This window comes from Stegostoma tigrinum, chromosome 18 (genome assembly GCF_030684315.1).
Source record: "Stegostoma tigrinum isolate sSteTig4 chromosome 18, sSteTig4.hap1, whole genome shotgun sequence".
Classification (NCBI taxonomy): domain Eukaryota; kingdom Metazoa; phylum Chordata; class Chondrichthyes; order Orectolobiformes; family Stegostomatidae; genus Stegostoma; species Stegostoma tigrinum.
This window is the reverse complement of record NC_081371.1, coordinates 603,451-631,259: the sequence shown is the minus strand read 5'-3', so window position 1 is coordinate 631,259 and position 27,809 is coordinate 603,451. Positions and strand designations below refer to the sequence as shown.

The window sequence follows — 27,809 nt, the reverse complement described above, 5'->3', positions numbered from 1 at the left end:
GACATATCCAATCATTCTCACTTTAATTCCAGATGTAGGATTGTTTAAAAAGAATAATTACAAAGTGTGTTTTCTAGTAATAAATGTAGATCCTCAGTATAAGTTCAAAGGGAGATGGAGACTCCATTTGTGCAGTTTTTAAAAAAAAATCACTACAAATTCAAGTTTATGATCATGAAGGGTAAATAGTGCATTGGTCAGCAGGGAGGCCTCTCCAGCACTGAGCAGAGTGACACAGGCCCAGTTCCACACTGGCAGCCTGCCACAGTCCCTGGTGGTGTGAGGAAGTTGGTGTGGTTCACAAAGCCTGGCAGGATCTCAGGGCCTGCAGTGAGGTGGCAGCGGAGAACGGATTCCAGGCTGATACCCTGCTTCTCTTCACTCTCCCAATTGTTGGTCCAGCAAAAGGCTGAGAGTGATCACATTGTGAAGCAGCTGATGGAGGGTAAATACAGGGATCAACCGGACAACAGTGTGGGTCTCAGTGTCTGCAGCACCTTCTTACACAGTGGCACTGTCAGTCTGACAGTTGCCATAGCCTGGCACATCCTCCACGTCTGGTGATGTCCCAGTCACAGCACTCAGCATTCCTCATCCTGGTACAGAGGCTCCTCCATTTCCTGGCACTCGAGGTGTTCAAGGCGATCAGACCGACTGTTCACAATCTCATCTGGGGTTTTCATGAACCTGACAAACAAGGGAGACAACAGCATGGTTTAGGCAGGAAGCAGGAGCCTCACATATCCCCTAAGGCCCTGTCTGACCCTCCCTGAGACCCCCAATCTCCATCGGCCCCCTCCCCATCTGTTGGCCCCATTCCCACCCATCCCTGTCTGCCCCCTCCCAATGATCCCCAATCTGTGTATGCCTCCTTCCCCAGCAACTCCACTGCATCCCCAGAATGCCCCACCACCCCCAAGATATTCCCACCTACACCAGGCTGGTCTCTCCATTCAGATGGGGGACCGCACCACCCACCCCAGACCCACGCCCCGCTACCACCATCCACCTCCCCCGCGCCCCCCCACCTCAACTGGCCATTACCTGAACAGGAGTCTCTGGCCAGGCTCTTTCTTAATGATGTTGAGTTTGTAGTAATGGCGGAGAGCTCGTGACATTTTTTCATAGGTCATGTTTGTTCGGTTCTGTTTCAGACAGAAGCTCAGGTCAGTAACTGACAGCAATACCATGTAAACATGAAGCAGACAGAGAACCCCACTGCAGCCCCTTGTTTGCAGGAGAAACCTTGAACACTCCATCCCCAGAGAGTGGGGGTGGGTTGATCGTTGCCAACAGCTTAGGAATATTCCAGAAACAGACCGATCTTGTGATGTCCGTCATCCTCACCATCCCATTTAATGGCAGTAACTCCCAGGCACCGTGTCCCATTCTCATCACTGATTCGTGTGAAAATGTGATGTGGCCCACACTGGTACAAAGAATAGAAAATTCAGTTCATCCCTTAACAGAGCAAGTCTGCAAGAAACAGACATATTGAGAGATCTAGGTGTCCTGTACACAAATGCAAACCACTAGTAGGCAGATGCAGCAAGTATTTGGGGAGCAAATGGATTATTAGCCATTATTGCAAGACAGATTGGTATTAAGTCTTGCTACGACTGAACAGAACACTGGTGAGACCATACCTAGAATATTGGGCATTTATTTAGCCTCCCAATCTAAGGAGGGATATGCATCTATTGGAGGCAGTCCTGAGAAGGTACATGAGACTGATTCCAGGAGATAAAGACAAGTCTGTTCTGAAGAAAGGTCAAACCTCCTCAACCTATACTCATCGGAGTTGGGAAGAATGACGAGCAATCTTAGTGAAGCATACAAGACCCTGAGAGAACTTGATGGGGTGAACAGGAGACCCCCTCATGGGGGTCACAGTTTAAAAAAAAGGGTCTCTACTTGAAAATGAAGAGAACTTGTTCTCTCTGTCAGTCTTTGAACTTCTCTTCCACAGGACACAGGAGGTGGCTCAAAGCTATTCACAGTCTCAGTGCCTTCACAGTTCAATATGGTTTCCCCCTCAATCCACCTCACCTGGGTTCTCACTCACTTGAGGATTATCATTGAGGCACCACACACCACTCTTTTGGCCAAGCCTGGAAAATTAAACTGTAATGGAGAATTTGAAGACATGGCTATCAGAGATCTATAGTGCAGAAGTCGGCCCTTTGGTTCACTGAGCCTATGCCAGTCAAAGCAACCACCTGACTATTCTAATTCCATATTCTAGCACTTGGCCCATGGCTTTGTATGCCTTGGCATCACAAGTGCACATCTAAATACTTTTTCAAAGTTATGAGAGTTTCTGCTTCTACCACCCTTACAGGCAGCAAATTCCAGATTCTCACCACCAACTGGGTGAACAAGATTTTCTCCACATTTTCTCTAAACCTTCTACCCCTTACCTTAAATCTATACCTCCTGGTCATTGATCACTCCACCCAAACAGAAAAGTTTCTTATTATCTATCCCCCTCCATTTTATACATCTCAATCATTTCCCCTCTTAATCTCCTCTGCGCTAAGGAAAACAACCCTAGTCTGTGCAATCCCTCTTCATAACTGTAACTCTCCAGCCCAGGCAACCTCCAGCTAAATCTCCTCTGCACCTCTTCTCTCATGCTATTACATTCCTCCTATAATGTGGATTCCAAAACTGCACACAATACTCTAGCTGTGGCCTAACTAACATTTTATACGGTTCAAGATTCCCTACTCGTAATCTTTCATTCTCTAAGCCTTGATTAATCAAGGTAACTATCTCATCTACCTTCCTGATAAATTAAGAGACCGGTATACATGCATATTGAAGTCCTTCTGATCCTTAGTACTTCTCGGGGTACCACCATTCATCACGTATTCCCGTACCTTGCTCATCCTGCCAAAGCGCATTACCTCATGTTTATCGGGATTGAATTCCATTTGCCATTGATTAACTGTCTATATTCTTTCATGGTCTAAGGCCTTCCTCCTCACTACTTGACAGCCTGCCAGTTTGTGTCATCTGTGAACTTGGGTTGTAATACTAAAAGCAAATTTGAACATAGAAAGATTGCTGAAGATTGGATATGGTACGGGACAGAATGGATAATGACTGAGAAGGTGAATGAAAGGGCTTTATAAGCAAAATAAAAATTCTAAATATTTGTTTAGGGACATGGGCTTTGCTGGCTGGCCAGCATTTATTGCCCATTCCTACTTGCCCTGATGAAGATGGTAGTGAGATACCTTCTTGAACCACTGCAGGCCTTGGGGTGTAGCTAGATCCCCAAACCTATTAAGGAGGGTGCACCACAAAGTTTATACACCATTTTTCAAACATTCTAGTCAACACCCAGGGCAATTAGGGATGCACAATAAATGCTAGCCTAGCCAATTGGCATATTGTGACTCCTGTGCGCAACATCAAGAGAAGGTTTGGATTCCGCTTTTCAACATCATTCGAAAGGTATCTGAATGAATGATGTCATTATTAGCAATGGGAGCCGGTACCAGAAGGCCCTTGTGGAACTGCCTGAGTGGATGGGTTGAAAGAGCTTCCTCATCAGGTCATAAAGCCTCAAAACACCAAGGCAAGAAACTGACAGACTTCTTTAGAACAGTCAAAAGACACAATCTCAACCAGCAAAAGAAATCTGGGGATGCCAGACATCTGAATCTAAACAGAAAATGCAGGAGAAACACAACAGGTCTGGCATCATCTGGGGAGAGAGAATCAGAGTTAATGTTTCGAATCGAGAGCCTCCCTCACAACTGGGAAAATTTGGGGATGTAAGAAAGTAAATGAAAGGGCAAGGAGGGAGGGGAGTGGGAAGGCATGGGTTGGAAGACAGGAAAGGTCAAATGACAAAATGGATTCATGGTGAGATCTAGTAAAGAAACAAAGAAATGTATCTCGATGATATGTGAATAGCAGAACAGCAGCTGACAAAAAGTGAAGAAATCAAGTGGGGTGGGTGAGAGAGAGAAGAAACAGATTGAATGAGCAAAAATAAACTCTCTCAAAAAAAGTAGATGTCATTGTCTAAAAATTATTAAATAATGAGTCCCAAAGGCCATAGAGCACACAGTCAAAAGATGAAATGCTATATTCTTCCATTTAAAGACTGGAGCAGGTCAAGGACAGAGAGGTCAGATTAGGAGCAAGGTGAAGAAAGAAAATGACTGGACATTCAGACTCATCCTCGTCACTGTCATAGATCTTTAGGAAAGGTAGTCACCCAGGCGGCATTTGACCTCCCCCAGTGTAGAGTTGATCACTGTGTTAATGGAGGTGGAGAATGGCTCCGGGAAAAACAGGAAGTGATTCAAAACACAAAACACAGAGTCAAGGACCTTCTCAACCATGACAAGGTGGGTCTTCATTTGAGGAAAAAGGAAGAGCCATTAGAGACTGGTATAGAAAATCTATCACCGAAGCAGACATGATGTAGTCAGAAAAACTGAGAGGATGGAAGGGATTCTTTACAGGAAGCAGCATTTGAGGAATTGTAGTCCAGGGGCTCCGGTTTATCATGGATAACCCATGGACACACGGAAACAGAGAAGTCAAGGAAGGGAAAGAAAAAGTCAGAAATGAAGGTGAAGGAGAAAGAAGGATGAAATTTGGAGACAAAGCCAGTGACATTTTCCATTTCCTGTAAGGAATGGTACTGGAAAATGAAAGCATGGGGAGTCCGTGGTTGGGAGTGGAACAGGGAATGTTCTACACAGCACCCATCTCCACCCCATCCCCACCGTCCAAAACAACAGCAATGTTTCAACGCTGGAGGAAATGTCTGCAGTTTGAGACAGAAATTCCTCAGAGCAAAACAACAGGAGGTGTTGGAGGAGGTAGAACGGGGCTCTGTGAGGAGGGGACATCTCCACAGGTGTGCCAGTCAGTGATTGTCCTGGAAGCAATCCTTGATGTTTGATGGTGGGAAAGCGAGTGTCAGGGAGCCAGTGGCCAGTCCGTTGAATCTCAATTTACAGCTGGCGATCAGAGAGACTCATTAACGTGTCTCCGCTCAGGACAATCTCTAAGACACAATCAGTAACAGGAGACCCAACGACATAAACTAGCAGTTCCTGTACACGTGTACGTACACACACACAGACACACACACACAAAGGCTAATTGCCCTCTATACTCACCAGTCCATAATCTCAAGTCGACACACCCAGCTCCCCTACTTTCACCTCCCCTGTGCCCCACCCCAAATATCATCTACAGCTCTGCCTCCCTGCGCCCCAGGTTCCCCGTACACACCCCTCCTCATCTCATCTGTCCTGCATTTCCCCATTTCGCACCTCACCACCCCATTTCAACCCTGACCACCTTCTCACTGACTCCATCTCCCCCATCCTCCACCCACGTTTCCCCAACCCCATGTCTCCCCATCTCCCTCCTCCACGTCTCACCGCTTCACCACATATCCGCACCCCCATGTCTCCCTGTCTCACCCCTCCCCCATATCTACCACAGACCCAGGCTCCCTTCTCCCAAGTGAGCACGAAACACGCCCTTACCTTGTGGTTACCCCACAACCGGGCCAGGCCATTCGGATCCACAATTCGGAAAACTTTGGATTCGTGGTCCTCCCATCGGATAAAAGCTTCATACCTGCTGTCCGAGAGCAGCTGGTAAACGTAGTCCCACAGCAGCCGGCAGTCTAAGGGGTCAGCCAGAGAAACATTACTGTACTGATCTGTAACATTGAACCAAGTTGCTTCCAGGATCTGGGCTAAACTCCCCCTCTCACAAGGCACCACCTCCTGACCGAGTCAGGATAGGGTGGTTAGCATGCCCTGCTCAGAGCCAAAAGGGTATGTGTCGATGACCTCCACCGTCACCCCCCCCCCCCCCCCAACCCCGCACCAGTACATTGAGACAAGATGCCAAATCCAACCCCTTGCTTCTTCTTGTAGGTCTGTCCCTCAGATGAGCCTCCACGCGTGTCACAGACACGGCTGCCCAAGTGTATGCCTGCTATTCATCTGCCGATCCACATCTGAAAGGGTTTATCTTCACACTCTGGGATCTTGCTGTGTTAAAAGCAGCAATCAAATTTCCTAAATACAGCAGTGACTGCGATGAGGAGCAACGCTGAAGAAGGCAAATTTGCCTAGCCATACCCTTTACAGCAACACACGTGGCCACTCTCACATTCCAGGTGCAGATGCGAGGGTAAATACAGCCGATCAGCTCAGTGAATCAAGTCCCTTCAGTATGTGGCAGGTGTTCCCCTTGGAGCCAGACTGCCATCTCAGAGACATGGGGGGTACTCAACATTGAAAGGCAGACCGTACCCTGAATGGGACCAATATCGAGGGCCAGCAGCTTCCAGAAGGCGGAATAGCCAAGCAGCCAGAGGGAGGGGAGAGCTCCCTCCTCCCTCACCCCAAGACCCCACCCAAACGCCATTCTCCTCCCAACCTCTGGCCGAGGGCAGCTCACTCAGTCTAACCATCTCCATGTGTGCAGCCACACTCCAGTAACTCAGAAGAGCAGGGAACAGGCAAGAGACATAGAGGGAAACATGGCCATTGTCTGCAGGAGGACACTCTGAAAGAGATTTAGCTCCTTCCAAGTCACTGACAGCAGAAAAGCCTCAGATCCCACAGCAAAGTGCTGGGGAAGGAATGGGAGGTGAACACTCACTCATCGCCCACCCCACCCCGCCCCAGCCCCCAGGTTTGGGGGTTGAATTCTCTGTCTTTGATCCTCTGTAGGATGGCAGGGTGTAAATACCCATTCTGCTGCCAGGGTTGAATCCTGGCAGGTAATGCCCTTCAGAGTAGCAACGCCCTCCTCTCTCTAGTGACTGTCCTCAACTGGCGATTCAGCCTGTGCGCCTTCCTACCTGCAATTCTGCCCAGGGGTGTCAGAGGATCCTCTGGGGCTGGCATGGGCACCATCACATGGTTACGATATAACAGCTCCTCTCGGGATAGGTTCAGAGGCCGCTCCTTGTGAGAGTTCCGGTTGGCCATTCTCGAGGCAAACTCCGTGGGCTGTCGGCCAGAGGCCATCAGCGGGTTCATCGTGGAGTTGGAGATTAACTGGATAACTCGGGAGGTGTCTGCAGCAGGGGACAGATTTCTCCTGGGAGTTGGCAGTATGCTGTCATTGCCTAATGGACAGTGGTTCTCATCCACAGGTGAGATGGACAGTCTTTGCTCAATGTCTGGAGAGGAGTTGCGCGTGTTCTCCGCCTGCGAGGCAGGGCTCGGGTTCCTCTCACATGCTGGAACGAGGCTCTGTGTGTTTTCCAGCTCTGTTTCCGGAGACGAGTGGCGCTGGACACCAGCTGGAGACCGGACCAATCTCTGGAGTGGTGCCAGCGAGGGTGGATTCCGAAGGTTCCCCATTTCTGAGGGCCGGGAATTTCTGTGCAGCATGTCTAGGGCAGGAAAGAGATGGTCAACACTGGCACCGGTCAACAGGCAGACCCGGTTCGAGCCCAAAAAAGAAGAGAATTCAACCCTAGCACCCAACTCTGCCAACAACCCCTGGAGAGCATCAGCATCCACAAGAGGGTGGAGGACCGATTGAGGGGCTCAGGGAAAAGGGAAGGGAGAGAAAGAGGGACATGGTGATGAACTGAGAAAGGGACCTAGACCAGAGTCTTCGGATGAGAGCAGAGCGGGGCTAAGGATTGGTTGGTATGGGAAATCTTGTTATGGAACAAAGGTAGGTACAGAGGGACTGGCATTGGGGGAGGGGGTGGGAACAGAGCCCCCGTGCGGATAGGGCCAAGTGTGGAGGGTGGAGGGAGGTATAAATGAAAATAGTGTAATTTTCCCTTGCTTCAACACAAAACAAGCCTAGGGCTGAACTAAACCGCAGTTAGTTATTGAGGTGACTAGCATGAACTGGTTCCCTAAGCTACAGTGACAGACTGAGCTCACTAGAATCTAAGCAGGTTTATTACAGGATAACTTAGAGATACTCAAAGTAAGTTACACAAAGGAAGCAGCTCAAGACCTCCAGGGTCTTTTCGAAAAGGATTTATCCAAGGGAGGGAACAGAGATGGTGAGGTATGACAGCTTCAGCTCAGAGGCAGTGACCCAGTGAATTGTTATTAGTTTCCCCTCCAGACTGCACTTGAACTGGAGCTGGGGAGACATTAGCATTGTGTACAATTTAACCAGCAAACCAGTTAACTTCCATCATAGAGCTGCAGTATTATCCCTTCATTCATTCACAAAATTAGGACATTACTGTTGTCCTGTAGACAGTCCCCTATCTCTAACAGCTTTAGAAGGTGTTGGCGTGCTACCTTAAGACAGGAGGCAGCCATTCAGCCCATCAAGCATGTTCTGTCATTTGAATGGATCCATGACTGATCAGTTCTTCAATGCCACTTTCCCACAATATATCCATTCCCTTTTCATGTCATTAGTCTCCAGAAGCTTATCAATCTCTGTCTTGAACCTACTCAATGATCAAGATTCCACAACTGGGGTATAAGGTTTCAAATTCCAAAGATTTCCCACCCTCTGAGTGAAGAAATTCGGCCTCTGCCCCCTCTTTAACTATGCTACTCATTCAGCATTCCTCGTGGGAATATGTCTCGTCGCTATTGGAATTCTCTACTCTTTGAACCTTACCCACTTCTGTCTTTAATTTGTCTCCATTTTTCTGAGTTAGTGTGAGTTAGCTTTAATTTTATTTGACTGAAGCAAGCACTTTCTCATGGGTCTGCCTGAGTCTTAAATCCTTTCTCCTACTTTATGAGAAGCACAATTTTACAGGCATGCTGGTCCCTAGATCTTTTGCTATTCTTCCATTTTCCAAGTCTCCCTAATCATTTTCTGGAGTTAGTTCCCCACCTCCTCTCTTTGAATTTAAACACAGACTAATCCAGAAAGTCTATCTTTGAATTCCTTCAGTGAATTATGTTTTTATTCCTGCTGGTCTCTCTCTCTCTCTCTCTCTCTCTCTCTCTCTCTCACACACACACACATGTCCTTCCCTCCATTCCCTTCCAATCACGTATTCCCAAAACATAAACTTATCAACTCTAATCAGATTTCTTTCCTTTGCAGCTTCCTTCTCATTCCTACATTCTTGCCTTTTCCCTTGCTCTGCCTCTCATTTGTGACCAGGAACGTTCAGCTCCTGGGCCTACCTTATTCTTTATTACACGTCGCATTCCACCAGGACAAACAGTGCCTCTATCACACCAGGCCTTTATTACAATATCTGGTGCCTTTCTATTTTTTTTAAATTAAACTGAAAATAAAGCAAAAGTAAACTTCTCTCAACAACATCTCCATCAAACACTCCCAGGATATGGACAGCACAGGGTTCTGCACTACTTGGTTTAAACCTGCCTGTTTGGCCATCACACTCCATCCAATCCATTCTTCCTTGTCTCACATCCCTTACAGTTTACCTCAGGGGAAGGGAGACAAGGAAGAGGGCATTCAGGCATTTACATGAAGGAATCCATAGCAATCCAACAAAATTGGCTTGGCCACAGGAAGTACATGGCTAGTGTGATGGAAGTGTCACTGGAATAGGATGGCAACGGCACAGCAGGAGGGCACACAGGGTGTGTTCAGGGTTTATATCAGTGACTGGAAATTGAATGTATGGGGTGAGATTGAGGAGACTCCAAGCAGTGCAAAGATTGACCGCGTGGATAATAATGAAGCAGAAAGCTGTCAGTGGATGGTTCAGATTGGCAGAACAGCAGAAAGATGGAATCCAGAAGAGAGTGAGGAAATGCATTTGGGGAAGGCTAACAACACAAGGGAATGAGGAATAAATAGGAGGGTGCTGGGAGGAACAGGGGAGCAATTTCAAGTTGACAAACTCCTGAAAGCGATGGGCAGATGGATAAAGTGGTTAAGCAGGCAGACTTGTCTTTATTAGTGAAGGCAGTGCATACAAGAACTGGGAGGTTGTGCTGGAACATAGTTAGGGCACAGCTAGAAAAACCACACACAGTCCTGGTCCTCACTCTACAAGAAAGATGCGAGTGCATTTAAGAGGAGTTTTACAAGGATGCTGGTGGAACTGGAGAATTTAGAAAGGATGGGGGATTGGATAAGCTGAGGCTGTTTTCTTTGCATCAGAGGAGGCTGATGGAAGATTTAATTGAAGTGTAATAAATGATGACGGATACAGAGTGCATTGGAAGGATCTATTCTCGGCCAAGGGGCCCATAACCAGGAGGCAAGAGGTAAAAGTTTAAATTGGATTCAAGGCTTTCAGCCAGAGGATAATAAGGACCTGGAACTTATTGTCTAAAAGGGTAACAGACACACTCACTACATTGAGAAAGCAATTGTAGATTTATAGCTCTTTTAAGTCAGGTGCTGATCCAAATCTACAAACCAGGAGCTGGAAAATAGGGTTAGGCTAAAATGTTTGTTGTCATCTAGCATGGACAAGATGGGCTGAATGGCCTCCCCCCAAACCACAGAGAATATGGAATTTAAACTAACAAGTAGCTAAAACGATCAGCCCCCAGCCCCTTAAAATCTGACCATGGGATCGTCTCCAATGACACAGATACAGAAAATAGTTGCAGGAACAGGTCATTCAGCCCTTCAAGCCTGCACCACCATTCAAAACAATCATGGCTGATCATGCAATTTCAGTCTCTCACTCCCACTCTCTCTCCATAGCCTTTGATCCCTTTAGCCACAGGTGGTACATCCACTTCTCTTGAATATATCTAATGAGGTGGTCCCAACAGCCTCCTGTTAGGAGAGAATTCCACATATTCACAACTCCAAGCGAAGAAGTTCTTCCTCATCTCAGCCCTGAATAGCTTACCCCTTACTCTTAGATGGTGACCCCTGGTTCTGGAATTCCCCAACACTGGGAACTTTCTTCTGATATATAGCCTGTCCTGTCCCATCAGGATTCTCTAGGAGACACCCCCCCACTTTCTCATTCTTCTAAATTCCAGCAAGGACAAGCCCAGCCAATCCAGTCCAAGCCCAAATCAGGAAAGAGAAGACATGTTAAATTTTATACAGTACAGGAAGAGGGCAGCATGTTAAATATCCTTGAAGAACTCACAAAATTCGACAGAAACAAAGTGACTGTAAAGGGAGAAACAGATAGTAAGAATCTGTGATAAACCCCATGGTTTACATGAAGTGGGAGAAAATATTCTAGATGACCCATTTTACCAAAGTCAAGAACAATTCCTATAGACTGAGAGATGAAAGGTTGAACTTGGATTCAAAACTGGAGGAAAAACAAATTTCAGTTTTCAGTTCTGTGAAAATGACTTTTTTTTAAGAAAAGGTCAGAAAGTCATTTGGAACAGTGAACTAAAGTCAGTCCTTACTTTAAAAAAAACACATCTTAAGCCAAATCAATTACTTGGGGAGTTAGTTGTTGAATATTTGCAAAGTTGAGTTTTATGATCCACAGACCTAGATGGTCAAACTCAATAGCAATGAGTTCAGCAGAGAAAGATGACAAATCAGCATAAGATAGGGGTAATAAAATGTGAGGCTGGATGAACACAGCAGGCCAAGCAGCATCTCAGGAGCACAAGCTTTTGTGCTCTTGAGATGCTGCTTGGCCTGCTGTGTTCATCCAGCCTCACATTTTATTATCATGGAATTCTCCAGCATCTGCAGTTCCCATTATCTCTGATAAGATAGGGGTATTTGGTTTAATCGAAATCTTCAGGCAACAAGAGTTGGAAAGGGATCTTCAGGCCAACAGTTGTCTTAAAGCTGTTTCGGCAAGAAAAGGACTTCTCCTTTGGAAAGAGTCAGTGAGTAAAAGCTGTATTTCAAAGTTTTTGGAATGAACCAAGAAAACTGATGTGGTGAATATGCAGAAAATTAATTGAGCAAACTGTCCTGGAGTTGCATGCCTTTCAAAGATATTGCTGGAAAACTCTCTCTTTTGGATGTTTATGTTTAGATCTTTCTAAGCTGTTATACACATACATAAAATGATGAGTAAAAGAGCGATATAATTAGTTTAAGTCTTTAAAAAATACATTGGCAGCCTCATGTGGCTATATTCAGTGACTGGCCATCATGTTAACCAAATTAGAAAAATGAACTTTATGACTGGTCAAGTCAGCTTCTTCTCAGATCTCTGATTTGTCCAGTGTCACCATCACTTGGATCATGACAATTCATAGAAACCCTACAGTGTAAATACAGGCTATTCGGCCCATTAAGTCTGTGCTTACCCAGCCACTGAACAGCATCCCACCTTATCCTCGTAACTCCACATTTGCTATAGTTAACCCACCTAGCATGCACATTCCAGAACACTACAGGGCAACTTAGCACGGTCAATCTATGTAGCCTGCAAATCTTTGGACAATTGCCCATCATTCCACCATCGCAGAAATGCAACAGTAGAAAACAAGGGAAGTCAGCCTCTCACACTGGCCGTCAGAAAATCACAGGTCTATATTTTTTTCTGAAAAAGGGTCTAGGCCCGAAAGGTCAGCCTTCGTGCTCTTCTAATGCTGCTTGGCCTGCTGTGTTCACCCAGCTCGGCACCTTATTATCTCAGTCTATATTGAGAGATTGAGCAACTTGAAAATGTCCAGCTGGCCTGACAGAACCAGCATGGAATATAGGTCACACCTGACAAATGCGACTGTATTTTTCAAAGGAATGGCTAAAGGCAGCAAGAGAAATTCTATGGAATATTTATCTTTGGCAAATTTTAACACAGACAAATGTGTGGTCACCCACTTTGGGCCTAAACAGTACTGGACATTTTTGAAATAACAGAAATTTATGTTCGGATTTGCAGCTGGCATTTTATAAAATCCCTCTTTAGAACATGTTAAAGTTGCAGTTCATGAATTAATGAGCCTGGTTAGGAAATTGGCTGCACAACAGGGTGCAGAGCAAAACAGGTGGTCAGCTATTCGAACCGGTTAGTGGTGCCCCTCAAGAACATGCGCCGGGCTCTCAATTATTCACTGCATTTAGAACAACGAACAAGGAAAATTACAGCACTGGAACGGTCCCTTCAGCCCTCCAAGCCTGCGCCGATCGAGATCCTCTATCTAAACCTGTCACCTATTTCCCAAGGATCTGTATCCCTCTGCTCCCTGCCCATTCATGTATCTGTCTAGATACGTCTTAAATGACACTATTGTGCCCACCTCTACCACATCCGCTGGCAACACATTTCAGGCACCCATCACCCTCTGCGTAAAGAACTTTCCACAAATATGTCCCTTAAACCTTTTCCCCTCTCACCTTGAAATCGTGGCCCCTAGTAATTGAGTTCGCCACTCTGGGGGAAAAAGCTTCTTGCTATCTACACTATCTATACCTCTCATGATTTTGTAGACCTCAATCAGGTTCCCCCCCTCAGCCTCCGTCTTTCTAATGTAAATAATCCTAACCTCTCTGTGCATCAATTTTCCCCAGGGCTTTTCCATTTACCATACAGTTCGCTCGTGAATCAAATCTTCCTAAATGCATCACCTTGCATTCGCCTGGATTGAACTCCATCTGCCATTTATCCACCCAATTCTCCAATCTATCCATATTCTGTTGCATTCTCCAACAGTCCCATTCACTATATGCTACTTCACCAATCTTAGTGTCATCTGCAAACTTGCTGATCAGACCATCTGTACCTTCCTCCAGATCATTTATATATATCACAAACAACAGTGGTTCCAACACGGATCCCTGTGGAACACCACTGGTCACAGTTCTCCATTTTGAGAAACTCCCTTCCACTACAACTCTCTGTCTCCTGTTGCCCAGCCAGTTCTCTATCCATCTAGCTAGTATACCCTGGAGCCCATGCAACTTCACTTTCTCCATCAGCCTGCCATGGGGAACCTTATCAAACGCCTGATTGAAGTCCATGTATATGACATCCACAGGCCTTTCCTCATCTATCAACTTTGCCACCTCCTCAAAGAATTCTATTAAGTTGGCTAAGACATGGCCTTCCCTGCACAAGCCCATGCTGCCTATCACTAATAAGCCCATTTTCTTCCAAATGTAAATAGATCCTATCCCGCAGTATCTTCTCCAGCAGCTTCCCCACCATTGACGTCAGGCTCACTGGTCTTTAATTTCCAGGATTTACTGACAGCTTGGATAATGGGATGGGAAACTGGATGTGTAAATTTGGTGATGAGACAATGTAAAGGATGGAAATGGAAATGGAAATGTTAAATTACCAAGGTGTCACTTGTATGAACACAATTGTGACAAATGGATTTTGATGCAGGCAAATGCATGGTCACCCACTCTAGACCTAAATAGAGCAGGGCACTTTTGAAACGATAGCTAGAAACGAGGGCACAGCCAAAGAGACTTGGAGCTTCAGGTAAATTTAAAACATTGCAAATAGGCACTGAAACAAATCAAAAAGGCTTGTGAAATGCTGGTCCGTATAGCTATGCTTTATCTATTCAGTATACTGATGAGACAAGATGAGAGAGATCTGAGAGAAATCTAGGCCTCACAGGAAGATGTGCAGCATAGAATTATCAGAATGATAACTGGAGTTCAAGTTTTAAACAACAAACAAACAGTCTACACACACTGGGCTTCTACTTAAAACAAAATCACTAAGACACAGTAAATGCTGGCAGTTCCCAATGACCACAGGGTCCAGAACCAAGGGTCACAGTGTAAGAGCAATATGATAGATCATTTAGGTCAGAGACGAGAAGAAATTTCTTCATGCAGAGAGGGTGAGCCTGTGGAATTCTCTGGTACAAAAAATGCAGGTGAGGTCAAACTATTCAATGTTTTACATTTGTTACAGTTCTTAGGGCTAAAGGGATAAAAGAGTATAGGAAGAGTGGGAATAGGGGACGGAGTCGAATGATTAGCCACGATCGCACTGAATACTAGAGCAGGCTCAAGGGCTGAAGGGCCTCCTCCCATTCATACATTCATCTCTTTTCATTTTAGTATCCTAAGGATTGTGTCCTTTATTTCCACCACCACCACACCGCCTCCCCGCCCCCCCCCCACCCCCCCGCCCCAACCAGGCTCCCTCACACTCAATTGTCACAGTTTGTTCACATTCTCTCCAGGCTGACCCAATGAACTGCGCTCTCTGCTGCCCCACCGAACGAGTATTCCTGAGAATCTATCCCGGAGATGATAACTGAGCTTCTACACTTGTAAACTGATTTCTTCCCGATTCCTGGTTTCCGTGTGATCGCCGACGGCTCCCCTGTCGCAGGGAGAATAAAGCTGACAGTGAGGCTGGACTCCAGTCACCCAGCTCGGCCTAACCATGAAGCCTGAGCCTAGAGCCAGTGAGCACTCACCTTCCACAGGGTTGTGCAGGACGATTTCAGCTGGGTTGTGGGCAGTACTGGCTGGCTGCAGGAAAGGGGGATACCAGACTGGGGACTCCCTCTGCTTCAGAATGTGATGCAGCAGCTCATAGAGGACGTCTCCTGAGGAGGCAGCAAGAAAACTTCAATAACAACTTGAATTTACATAGCAGCCTTCAAATAACAACAAGCACCAGGGTGTTTCACAAGGACATCAGAAAACAAGACACATACCCATTTGGTATTACGGCAGAGAGAGGGGGAGAACACAGATGGTAAGTGATGGGAGAAACCACGGGGGGGAGGGGGGGGGGGAGGGGCACAGTCCAGAAACACGTGACCATAACAAGCGCAAGCCCCAGCTGAATTCTGGATTGAGCCCTAGTAAGGAGTGGCCAATGAGATAGTGAATGTACTGGTTTTAACATCCCAAAACTCCCCTAAATCCTGGAAAGGTCGCAGCAAGTTGGAAATGTTCTCATGTGACACCATTATTCCAGAAAACAGGGATGCAGAGAGCAGGAAACTACGGCCACGTCTGTCAGAGGGAAAACACTACAATGCACTTCTTCGTGAGGTAATACAGAACATCTTGAAAGTTACAACACACACCAGCAAAATCACCGGTTTGTCATAAAGAGAAATCATGCTTGACTGATTTATTAAGAGGTCTTTCAGGGAGTAAGCAGCAAGGTGGGAAAAGGAGAACTCTGGATCTCGTGTATTTGGCATTGAACAGGATAACTGCGCTCAATAAGAGCTAAGAATCTACAGGGCAAATATCAACACATCTAGATTTTGACTGGCTCACAGCAAGCTGAGAGTAGGTATAAAGAGAGCACTTTCAAGCTGGCAAGAGTACCACAGGGATCAGTGCAGACACCTCCTGTGTTCACTGACATGCACATTATACACCATTTTAAACTTTGCATGCACAGGTTTCAGGGGGATGTGGCTTGGGAGAAAGATTGGGATGGGATAGGAGGGACAGGGGGTGCAGACAGATCAGGATCTAGGTGATGGCTCGAAGGGCAGCGGCAGAGAGGGGTGGTGAACTTTGGAGGTTTTGGAGACATCTGAGAGGTGGAGGATGGAAGGGAGACAGTGGACTCTGCACCCCCAACCAGTTGTCTTCCTTCTCAAGTTGGGAACAAAGGCAGTTTCCTTCCCTGAAGGGCATTAGTGTGCCGGATGGGTTTCCCCCAACAATCAGCAATGGATTCACGGTCATTATTAAATTCTCAATTCCAGATATTCTATCGATTCAAATTCCAACATCTGCCACGGCAGGATTCCAGCTTGGGTTATCTTGGTCTCTTGATTTAACAGTCCAGCGATGACACCACAAGTCCATCACCTCCTCATACTTTTGCAGGGAGAATAAAAAAAAACAGCTCTGGTGAGATGACATCTGGAGAACTGTGGACAGTACTCAGGGAAGGATACACAGTCATTGTATTAAAAGCAGTTCAGACAAGGTTTATAGAACTGCTACCTGGAATGGAAGGGTTAGCTAATGAGGAAAGGTTGTCCAGACTGAACCCTTATCCACTGGAGTTCTGAAGAGTGAGATGTCATCTTACTGAGCCATACAAGATCCTAAGGGGACTTGATGCTACAGATGCTGAAAGGATGGTTCCCCTTGTGGGATAAGTGAGAATGAAGTTTCCTATTTCAGTCAGGAATATGGGGTGATGTTTCACATTAGACTCTGCACACAAACCCCAATCAATCATCAGCCCACCCCCACACTCTGCCTCAGGGTCCCAGATAAAGGTTTGTCCCTGTATATCACCTCTGTCCTTACCAGCATGTCCACTCCCCCCACCCCCCCCCTTCCCCAACACAATGTGCTTTCCGCCCTCCCACAACTCTGTCCCACTAACATGTTACCTGAGTGTGGGCACCGATATCGAAAATCCTCTTTGGTCAGCAGACACAGAGCTTTCCCGTTCATCTCAAACATCTCGCTCTCCATTGGTCGCAGAGAGTATTCTTGCTCCGCCCATTTCAGCCACTGTGCCACGTCCAACCGACTCCAGAACATGGGCTGGAGGCCTGGGTCAAAACACAAAGACAGCCTTCAGCCAGACCCAGAATCCCAATTCCCCATAACCCAGCTTCAGAAAGGCGCAGTGCCATGACATCCATGACCCATCTTCGAAAACATGCCATGACCCTGCCTTCCCAATACCCATCAAACACTTTACCATTCCACACAGACGCCTGCGATGGGCAGAGGGTGGACGAAAATTTGATGCCAAGGTTCAGAGGGGTCATGGGGAGGAGGATGACGACAGCTGGGGTCTAAAGTGGCTGCTGCCTCCACATGTCAAGGGAGTGGCACCCCAGCAGTCACGGTGAGGGCAGGGTTGGGGTGTACAGGTCAGATGAGGCAAGGGCCAGGGTCAGTCCGAAGTGGGGGTGTTCAGGGTTGGGAGAGGGTACAAGTTAAACAGTGCAAGATTGGTGGTAGCAAGGAGTGGGAGACGGTAAGGGTCAGAAGGGGGTGACATTCATGTGGGGGCGTGGGTCATGGGAAAGGGTTGGCGAAGGCAGGAGATAGCGTGAGGGACAACAGCCAGCATCTTGTTCGCAACATCTCTGGGTCTCAGCCTGGAACATGCAAGCTTCACAGACTGGCAACATCCTGTCTCCAGGGGCCAAGAGTTAGTGGCAGGGTAGGCAGGCAGTGCAACAAAGGCGAGAGGCGAGGTGGCCAGGGGAGTGGCGGGGTAGAGGAGAGAGGTGGTGTGGCCAGGGGGAGTGGTGGGGTAAAGGCAAGAGACGAGGGGGCCGGGGGAGTGGCGGGGTAAAGGCGAGAGGCGGTGTGACACAGCCAGGGGGCAGTGGGGGATGGGGTACAGAGGTGGCAGGTCAGGGGCACAGCATGGTGAGGTCTGGTGAACAGAGGAGGGAGGCAGTGTGGTCGGGAGACAGAGGCAGGATCACGGTGACAGAAGAGAGGTGCGTGTGGCAGGGGGACAGAGACAATGGGCAACGGGGGCAGGGGGACAGAGACGGTGGGAGGCTGAGGTGGGGGTGTGGGAGTCAGGGGTCAGTGGCGAGAGCCTTCAGGGGAAGGGGGGGGCACAGAGGTGGTGTGCGGCTGATGGAGCGCAGTATCAGGTTGTACAAGATGGTTTTATGATCTTTTGAGGACGAAAGGAAGGATTTTCTTTCAAAGCCACTATCGAGGTCAGGATCGGCCCAGAGCTTCCTGTCTCCATGTGAAGATTACTTACGGAGGTGATTGGCGAGGGTATAGGTTCCATCCTCCATGCGTCTGCCCTCAGACGCTGTGCTGTGAACGGTGCTGCTGAACACTGGCACTGGGCTAACAGGGGGGGTGTAGGCGTTTCTTTCCTGCTGTAAGAAACAGACATAACCCGACAGCATCAGTCAGCTGGGGCCTTAACCCCTCATTCTCTGCCCGACACGAGTTAGCCAGCTGGGACCATCTACCCCTCCCTGCCTCTTGCAAGGTCATCCCAACCAAACTCCTCCCTCATCACACAGCACTCCAATTCCAACTCTCACCCCCAACAGAAAATCAGTTCCAATCTATACCCACCCCACCCTCCACACTTAGCCACTGCCAACCCCTTCCCACTCCCAAAACCCCTACATTCCCAGGATCAGAACAGGTTAAGAATAGATTACTGACCCTGTCGAAGGTGCCAAGAGCCATGTCGTGACCAAGTCACACACAGAGTTATACATCTCCCAAACATTCATGTCAAAAGCAGTACTGCTGGTGACAGGTCTATCACTGTATAATACTGGCATACAGTACTGCTGGGGACAGGTCTGTCACTGTATAACACTGGGGTACAGTACTGCTGGGGACAGGTCTGTCACTGTATAACACTGGGGTACAGTACTGCTGGGGACAGGTCTGTCACTGTATAATACTGGGTTACAGTACTGCTGGGGACAGGTCTGTCACTGTATAATACTGGGTTACAGTACTGCTGGGGACAGGTCTGTCACTGTATAATACTGGCATGCAATACTGCTGGGGACAGGTCTGTCACTGTATAATACTGGGGTACGGTACTGCTGGGGACAGGTCTGTCACTGTATAATACTGGCATACAGTACTGGTGGGGACAGGTCTGTCCGCCCAACATCTCAAGTAAGTTTCTCCTGTTTGAGCTAGGAGTAAGGTACACCAAGAAAGAGCAGTTGTCTGTGGAGGTATATGCAGATCACCCTCAGGGTGGTGCTGAGTTTTGATTGAGGGGTTTGCGTGCATTTGCATTGAGCTGAGCACTGGGCTGGGTGTATAGAGGTGCTGTGTTTTACAGGGTCTGAGCAATAGAAAGCTCCCCACCAACCACACTCACAAGAAGATAGCTTCATCGACCCACACTTATAAAAGCTCACAGCACACCCGCTGTCACCTGTCTGCCCTCACCAACCATACAATACGTGTACATATTAGGCAGCTTAATGAAAGGCAAATGGATTATTTGTTATTGACTTCAATATGGACTGACCACCTCCTGTATTATGGGGGTGACTGAGGATTGATGGTAGTTTAAATGTACCTCCCTAGACCCCACCCACTAGCCAAAAACACACAAAAGTGAAACAATGAAACAAGAACCATGTCAACAGCAATTTCATAATCTCATACAGTGCAAGTTCACTCCTCGTTGCCTTTGTGACATTCCTCCAGCATTCTCATCAATTCATTGCAATGACAGTCACCAGTGCTGGCCATTCCACACAAGTAGTGCGTATCATTTACCCTCCAGTCAGGAGTCCTGATTAACTAGACCGTCCAAATTCCCACAACACTTTTCCCTTGATCTAGCTCTGCAATGTCATTCTTAAATAGACAATTTTGGATTCAACCATTAACCCTCCAAACGTACGCCATTGCCTTGCAGTTCAATCATCATAGAATCATCATCATAGAAAACCTACAGTGTGGAAACAGGATCTTCAGCTCAACCAGTCTACAATGACCCATGGAGCATCCCCCCAAACCTATCCCCCTATAACCCACCTAATCTACAGGTCCCTGAACACTGTGGGCAATTTAGCACGGCCAATCCACCTAGCCTGCACATCTTTGGACTGTGGGAGGAAACCGGAGCACCCGGAGGAAACCCACGCAGACACAGGGAGAATGTGCAAACTCCACACAGACAGTCACCCGAGGCTGGAATCGAACCCGGGTCCCTGGCGCTGTGAGGCTGCAGTGCTAACCACTGTGCCACCATGTCGCCCCAAAATCCTCTGATACCTACATCATAAAAAATAAGAACAGGAGTAGACCATTCAGCCCCTCAAGCCTGCCCTGCCATTCCATATGATCATAGCTGATCCAACATTCCCCACATCTATTTTCTTACCTTTTTCCCGTAACCCTCAATTCCCTGCTGATCAAGAATTCTCTCAAAAATCTGCCTCCTCAGCTCTCTGGAGCAGGTAGTTCCACAGACACGCAACCCTCGGCAAAGAAATTTTTATCTCAGTCTTAAATTAACACCCTTTTATTCTGAGGATGGTGTCTCTGGTCCTAGACTCTCCCATGAGGGGAAACCACCTCTCACATTTGTGCTAGGTAGTTAGGTAAGCCCACATTGTAGATCTTGAAATAGAGAGGCTCCTGAAAATAGAGAATAGCTTCAGCAGTTCAAACAGAAGAAAAATACTGCAGATGTAGGGTGTCACAAGTCAAAATAGAAAGTGCTGGAAATACTCACCAGGTCAGACAGCTTCTGTAGAGAAAGCAGGAGAGTTATTTTTCTGAGTCAGTGAGTATTCATAGTATTCTGAGTTCACTGGTGTGTGGAATGTAAACATGAAGGGAGATGGATAAGAATTGTTTATTACATATTGTGGGAGTGTTGAAAATTATTAAAAAGACAAGGCAGATTCAAAAGCAGATGACTCACAGTAAGCGAGAGTAATGACAAGCCTCCAAATGAGTCTGTGTTCACATTTTAAATATTACAGCCTCCAAAGCAGCCCAAGGAATAAATCATAGGAGATGAAAGCTGGTCAGCTCCTTTTGTTCTTCTATTCTACAGATCCTACATTAAACCATTAACTTATTTATAAGCCTGTCTTCCCAAGGACAAACCATCATGGAGTTGGATTTTCATTCCCTCTGTGTGTCATGTATAGTCACTGCTAGCCTTCTCTCCAAACTCATCAGCTCACACTTGCCGAGACCAATTTGCATTGGACAGAGTTTACGTATCAAGTGCAACCCTTCTGGCTCAATATTGTAACTGTTAAATATTCTGCAGTGATGAGAGGTGAGCCCAGACTAAGCTCTGTGGAACGCTATTGACTCCCAATCACTTGAAACAACCATCTCATTTCCTATCCTCCATATCCATCCACACCCCTCCATCCATCAATTAATGTTCAGTTGCAGATGTTGTAACCTTTTCATTATCATCGAGGGGTAGAATTGTGCAAACTCTATATCTACAACATCTCAAATATCTCCACAAGAATTCTCAAGCACAATCATCCTGTTGAATTCACTTGTGGGCCTGGGATAGCGAGCTAGATTTTTTTTCCCATTGGTTCAGCCTATTTTGACTTCCACTACCCTCTTGTGCCAGCTCCCAGTGGCAACTGTGGATAATTCGGAAGGCAAGTGGAATGTTAGCATTTATTTCAAAGGGATTAGCTTAGTATTAGCAGTATTAGGCTGTTGCCCCTTGTGAGAGAGCCTAGGACCAGGCAGCACAATCTTGGAGTAAGGGGTCACCCATTGAAGACAGAGATAAAGAAGAATTTCTTCTCTCGAAGGACAGTGATTCTGTGGCATTCTTGACCACAGAATGGTGTCAAAGCTGGGTCATTAAGTATGTTCAAGGATTTTAACCAGCAAGGGAATCAAAGATCACAGTGAAAAGGCAGGAAAGTGGAGTTGAGGATGATCAGATCAGCCATTGAGTGGAGGAGCAGACTCTGCAGATTGGCACACACTGTCTCAGCTCCAGGCTGGCCTGGAAATAAAGTAACTAAGAGCCAGAGCCAATGAAACCCTGTCTCAGCAAAAGAACATTGGCTGCTTGGTTCAGAACCTCTTGAGCGCAGCACGGGCCCAGGACTAGGTCTGGGGAACCCCCACCTCACAAACACACGCTCAAAGAGAGTCCGAGTGGCAGCACAAGTAAACAAAGAGTTAAAGGGCTTGCTTTCACCCGGTTTAGATTCTGGCTGAGGCCTGTCAGGGACTGGGATGTGTTTCAGAATTAGATCACCGACTCTCACGGAAGTGTTTGCCACGATCCGGCAGAAGTGGCTGCGCAGCCCTGCCTCCGAGGCCGGGAAGTTCCTGTATTCCCAGCCTCCACACACTCGCTCCCCGTTTACCATTGGGAATGCCACCTTCAATGTAGCAACCAGGTAGCGAAGCTTGCAACACTGTGGCGAATTTCCCAACATTGTAGCGAAATCAATACCACTGGAGGGAAACTCACGTCCAGGTGGTTAAATTCACAACATTGTGGCGAATTTCCCAACACTGGAGGGAAGTGGACAAAACTTCAGTGAAATTCTGAAAAAAATGCGAAGCTCCCACACTGTTCGCTATGCTGGTTGCAATAAGGAAGTGAATTAAAAGTCAGGCAAATTTCAACTTCCCTCTCCGAGGAATTGGTTTCACGCGGCTTCAAACTTTCTTGTTACCTTGATGTGTCTCTGAGTGAAAGCTTCAGACATGTCTGGCAAGGTCCGCAGATTCACTTCTCCCTGTCTCTCCACCCCCTCTATCCCTGCCTCTGTTCCCGGGAAAGGGAAGCAGCCTTAGACTCCTTACGGGAGGAGGCTCCGAGAAGGATCGATCAGTCCCGAGCCGGGGGAAGTGCTGGTCCGAGCGACTGCCGGCTGCCGAGCTCCCCCGCCTGTGAATCACATCCCGGACCGAGACTCCTTCTTCCGGGAAGGGAAAGCGAAACGTTCCTTGATCTCATGGTTGGTCACAAATCTCCAGCCGACCTTTGACGTGAGTTCCCAGCAGCAACAAGCCGGGGAAAGAGGACTGCAGTCTCTTAAAGGGGAACTGCAACCCGGAAACAGAGCCGCAGCATTGAGGGAGCAGGGAGACAGTACTGCTTTAAAACAGGCCACAGACAGCCAGAGGAAGGTGGGTCCTCAGCATTCATAGGCCTCACACACAGGAAGGCCTCCTGTTCACTCCAGATATGGCTGTCACACTCACAAAGGGACAGAAGCATTTCGCCTGGTTTTTGCCGATTGCGCTGGGCACTCGGGCTTCTTATAAAGCAGTTCACAAACTCGGAAATAACATGAAACAGCGACAGAGTCTGTATGAAGTAACTTGCAGTAACTCCATCCCGCAGTCACCCCAGCCCCCGCGTTAGGGCGATTCCTGATTCCCCCCCGGCGCCGTACTCCCTGTAATTACCCTGAACTCCCTGCTGGTACTCTAGTTAATTACCCTGAACCCCCTCCTGGTACTCCAGTTAATAACCTTAAACCCTGCGGTACTCCATGTAATTACCCTGGTACTCCCGTAAATTATCGTGCTCACTGAATGATGTGGCTTCTGCTCCATAACTTTCCCACTGAATCGCATATGGAGTTAATATTATGAACGGCAACTGGGCAATGTGACGGATTTGCTGGATACCCACTTTTCAGATGAGGCTGCCTGGAAAATGGTAATACACCTGGCATTCAAGCAACCTCACTGTAGTCTGGGATTTGCATGGGAATAATGTTCAGGATAACAATCCTCACCATGAAATAAGGTAACAATTTCTATCAACCAACACACACACACGGAAACCAGGAGCTGACTACCCAGTTTGCCTTCCTGTTCACAAGTTCTGCTTCATTGGTGTCTTCACCATAAGATGTATGAGCATTAAACCCGTTGAGTCTGCTGCACCATTCAACGAGATCATGGCTGATCGGATAACCCTCAACTCCTATCCCCACAAGAAATAGTAAGAACTGCCAATGTTGGGGTCAGAGATAACATAGTGTGGAGCTGGAGGAACATAGCAGGCCGGGCAGCATCAGAAAAGCAGGAAAGCTGACGTTTCGGGTCAGGACCCTTTTTCAGAAATGCAACATATACTCCTATTGTTTAAGAATGGAATGAGAGAAAGCATAAATTTAGTGAACCCTTACCTAATGTCTGTTTCAGGGAAGTTGAACGGACCTCTAATTAAAAGCAGAGTGATTTAGCACTTAGGAGAAATCTGAGCTATGATAATGTGAATTTTTAATGGGTAGGTCACAGCTAATGAATGTAATTGAATTATTTGAGGAAGTGGCTACAGTAATAGAGAATAAAGCACAGTAATAATCTTTGGATGAAGTTTAAGTGGGCTTCCATAAGACGTTTAGTTAGATTTCAAATGTGTGCCTGCTGGCTAAAATTAAACCTCATAAAATTGAAGTGAAATAAAAGGGCCTTTATTGGTCAATGCATTGAGTACAAGACATTGGTTAGGCCACTTTTGGAATATTGCGTTCATTTCTAGTCTCCTTGCTACAGAAAGGATGTTTTGAAACTTGAAAGGGTTCAGAAAAGATGTACGGGGATGTAGCCAGGGTTTGAGCTACAGGAAGAGGCTGAATAGGCTGGGGCGATTTCCTCTGTAGCATCGGTGGATGGTGGGTGACTTTATAGAGGCTTATAAGATCATGAGGGGCATGGGTAGGGTGAATAATCAAACTGTTTTCCCTCGGGTAGGGCAGTCCAAAACCAGAGGGTGTAAATTCAAGGTGAGAGGGGAAAGATTTAAAAGGAGCAATGTTTTCACAAAGAGAGTGGTGCATATATGGAATGAACTGCCAAAGGAAGTGGTCTACTGATACAATTACATTTAAAAGACATCTGGATGGGTACATGAATAGGAAGAGTTCAGAGGGATACAGGTCAATGTTGACAAATGGGACTGGATAATTTTAGGATATCTGGTTGACACGAACAAGTTGGACCAAAGGGTCTGTTTCTGAGCTGTACATCTTTATGATTTTATGGCTCTTGTGGTGCAGTGGCAATGCCCCTATCTATGGCCCAGGAGGACTGGGTTTAAATCCCACCTGCTTCAGTGATGTGTAATGACATTCCTGAGCAGGTTGATCTGGAAGGCAAATTATTGACCTGGTCTAGACCAGAAAGTCCCAGTTAAAGTCCTGCATGGAAATGTATTGATTTTAAAACCAAAATTCATTGGGATTGATCAGATGATAGAACATTGGGAGATTGGGCATGACTGTAAATTCTCCTAGATGTTTACCGTATGGAACGAGACCATTTAGCCCATCATGTCTGTGCCAGTCAATGAAGATCTGACTGCACTAAGCCCATTTTCCAGCTCTTAGCGCATCACCTTGGGGGTGCTGGCAATGCAAGAAATCTCTGAATTTTGATAAAACGACTCGACCACCCTTTCAGCAGTAAATTTCAGATTCCTCCACCCTTTCAGTGACAATTTCCTTTTAACCCTTTACCTCTTCCTTTAATTCTAAGTCACCTGTTTATTGACCCCTCTACGAATGGAAGAAAGTGTCATCCCATTTGTCCCATGTCTGCTCCTCATAATATCTCTCAGATTCTCTCTCAGCCATTGCTGTTCCAAGGAAAACAAGCCCAGCTTTTCCAATAATTCCTCATTGCTCAAATCCTCCAGTACAAGATTCCTTGTGAATCTTCTCTGCACTCTCTCTAGTGCAATCACTTCCTTCCTGTAATGTGATGGCCAGAACCACAAGTAGTACTCAGCAGAGCCTAACCAGCATTTTATACAGTTCCAGCATAACCTCTTTTCTCTTGTATTTAGTGTCGGCTAATAAAAGAACATATCCCATATCATGGGATCCCCACAGTTTGGGAGCAGGCCATTCAGTGCATTAAGTCCACACTGACCCTCCAAAGAGGATGCCACCCAAACTAACCCTGTACCCTGTAACTCTGCATTTCCTCTGGCTAATCCACCTGATCTACATCCCTGGACAATTTAGCATGGCCAATACACCTCACTTGCACGTTTTAGGACTGTGGGAGAAAATCAGAGCACCCAGAGGTAAACCCACGCCTCACTAAATAAATTTTTTCAACAGTATTCACTCTAGAAAATGACAATGTTGTCGAGGTAAATACTGAGATACAGGCTACTAGACTAGGTGGGATTGAGGTTCACAAGGAAGAGGTATTAGAAATCCTACAGAGGGTGAAGATAGATAAATCCCCTGGGCCAGATAGGATTTATCCTAGGATCCTCTGGGAAGCCAGGGAGGAGATTGCCGAGCCTTTGGCATTGATCTTTAACTCGTCATTGTCTACCAGAATCGTGCCAGACGACTGGAGGATAGCAAATGTGGTTCCCCTGTTCAAGAAGCGGAGTAGAGACAACCCTGGTAATTATAGACCAGTGAGCCTTACTTCAGTTGTTGGTAAAGTGTTGGAAAAGGTTATAACAGTTTATTATAAGGGATAGAAAATAATAAATTGATTAGGGATAGTCAGCACGGTTTTGTGAAGGGAAGGCCGTGCCTCACAAACCTTATTAAGTTCTTTGTGAAGGTGACCAAACAGGTAGACGAGAGTAAACCACTTGATGTGGTGTATATGAATTTCAGCAAGGCGTTCGATAAGGTTCCCCATCACAGACTATTGTACAAAATGCGGAGGAATGGAATTGTGGGAGAAAAAGCAGTTTGGATCAGAAATTGGCTTGCTGAAAGAAGACAGAGGGTGGTAGTTGATGGGAAATGTTCATCCTGGAGACCAGTTACTAGTGGTGTACCGCAAGGGTCGGTGTTGGGTCCACTGCTGTTTGTCATTTTTCTAAATGACCTGGATGAGAGCATAGAAGGATGGGTTAGTAAATTTGCAGACGACACTAAGGTCGGTGGAGTTGTGGACAGTGACAAAGGATGCTGTAGGTTGCAGAGAGACATTGATAAGCTGCAGAGCTGGGCTGAGAGGTGGCAAATGGAGTTTAATGCAGACAAGTGTGAGGTGATGCACTTTGGTAGGAGTAACCAGAAGGCAAAGTACAGGGCTAATGGTAAGATTCTTAGCAGTGTAGATGAGCAGAGAGATCTCGGTGTCCATGTACACAGATCCTTGAAAGTTGCCACCCAGGTTGACAGGGCTGTTAAGAAGACATACAGTGTTTTAGCTTGTATTAATAGAGGGATCGAGTTCTGGAACCAAGAGGTTATACTGCAGCTGTACAAAACTCTGGTGCAGCCGCACTTGGAGTATTGCATACAGTTCTGGTCACCGCATTATAAGAAGGATATGGAAGCTTTGGATGTGCAGAGGAGGTTTACTAGGATGTTGCGTGGCATGGAGGGAAGGTCTTACAAGGAAAGGCTGAGGGACTTGAGGCTGTTTTCATTAGAGAGAAGAAGGTTGAGAGGTGACTTAATTGAAACATATAAAATAATCAGAGGGTTAGATAGAGTGGATAGGGAGAGCCTTATTCCTAGGATGGTGACAGCAAGCACGAGGGGGCATAGCTTTAAATTGAGGGATGAAAGATATAGGACAGATGTCAGAGGTAGTTTCTT

General features: G+C 46.7%; 1 protein-coding gene across 2 annotated transcripts; it reads right to left on the bottom strand.

Annotated features, from left to right (window-relative positions):
- LOC125460649 (transcription factor ETV6-like) lies at positions 1 to 23,371 on the bottom strand. 2 transcript variants are annotated; one of them, XM_048548296.1, is made up of 8 exons: positions 22,941 to 23,371; positions 18,518 to 18,641; positions 17,166 to 17,330; positions 15,264 to 15,395; positions 6,860 to 7,399; positions 5,526 to 5,668; positions 1,045 to 1,145; positions 1 to 687 (listed from the first exon to the last, which is right to left on the bottom strand). In XM_048548296.1, the coding sequence occupies exons 1-8, from the start codon at positions 22,971 to 22,973 to the stop codon at positions 582 to 584; spliced, it is 1,344 nt and encodes a 447-aa protein (XP_048404253.1). In that variant the 5' UTR covers positions 22,974 to 23,371; the 3' UTR covers positions 1 to 581. The 2 variants fall into 2 exon arrangements, with proteins under 2 accessions (XP_048404253.1, XP_059508242.1); XM_059652259.1 differs by having other exon boundaries at positions 18,518 to 18,638.
- Positions 23,372 to 27,809: the final 4,438 nt, after the last annotated feature.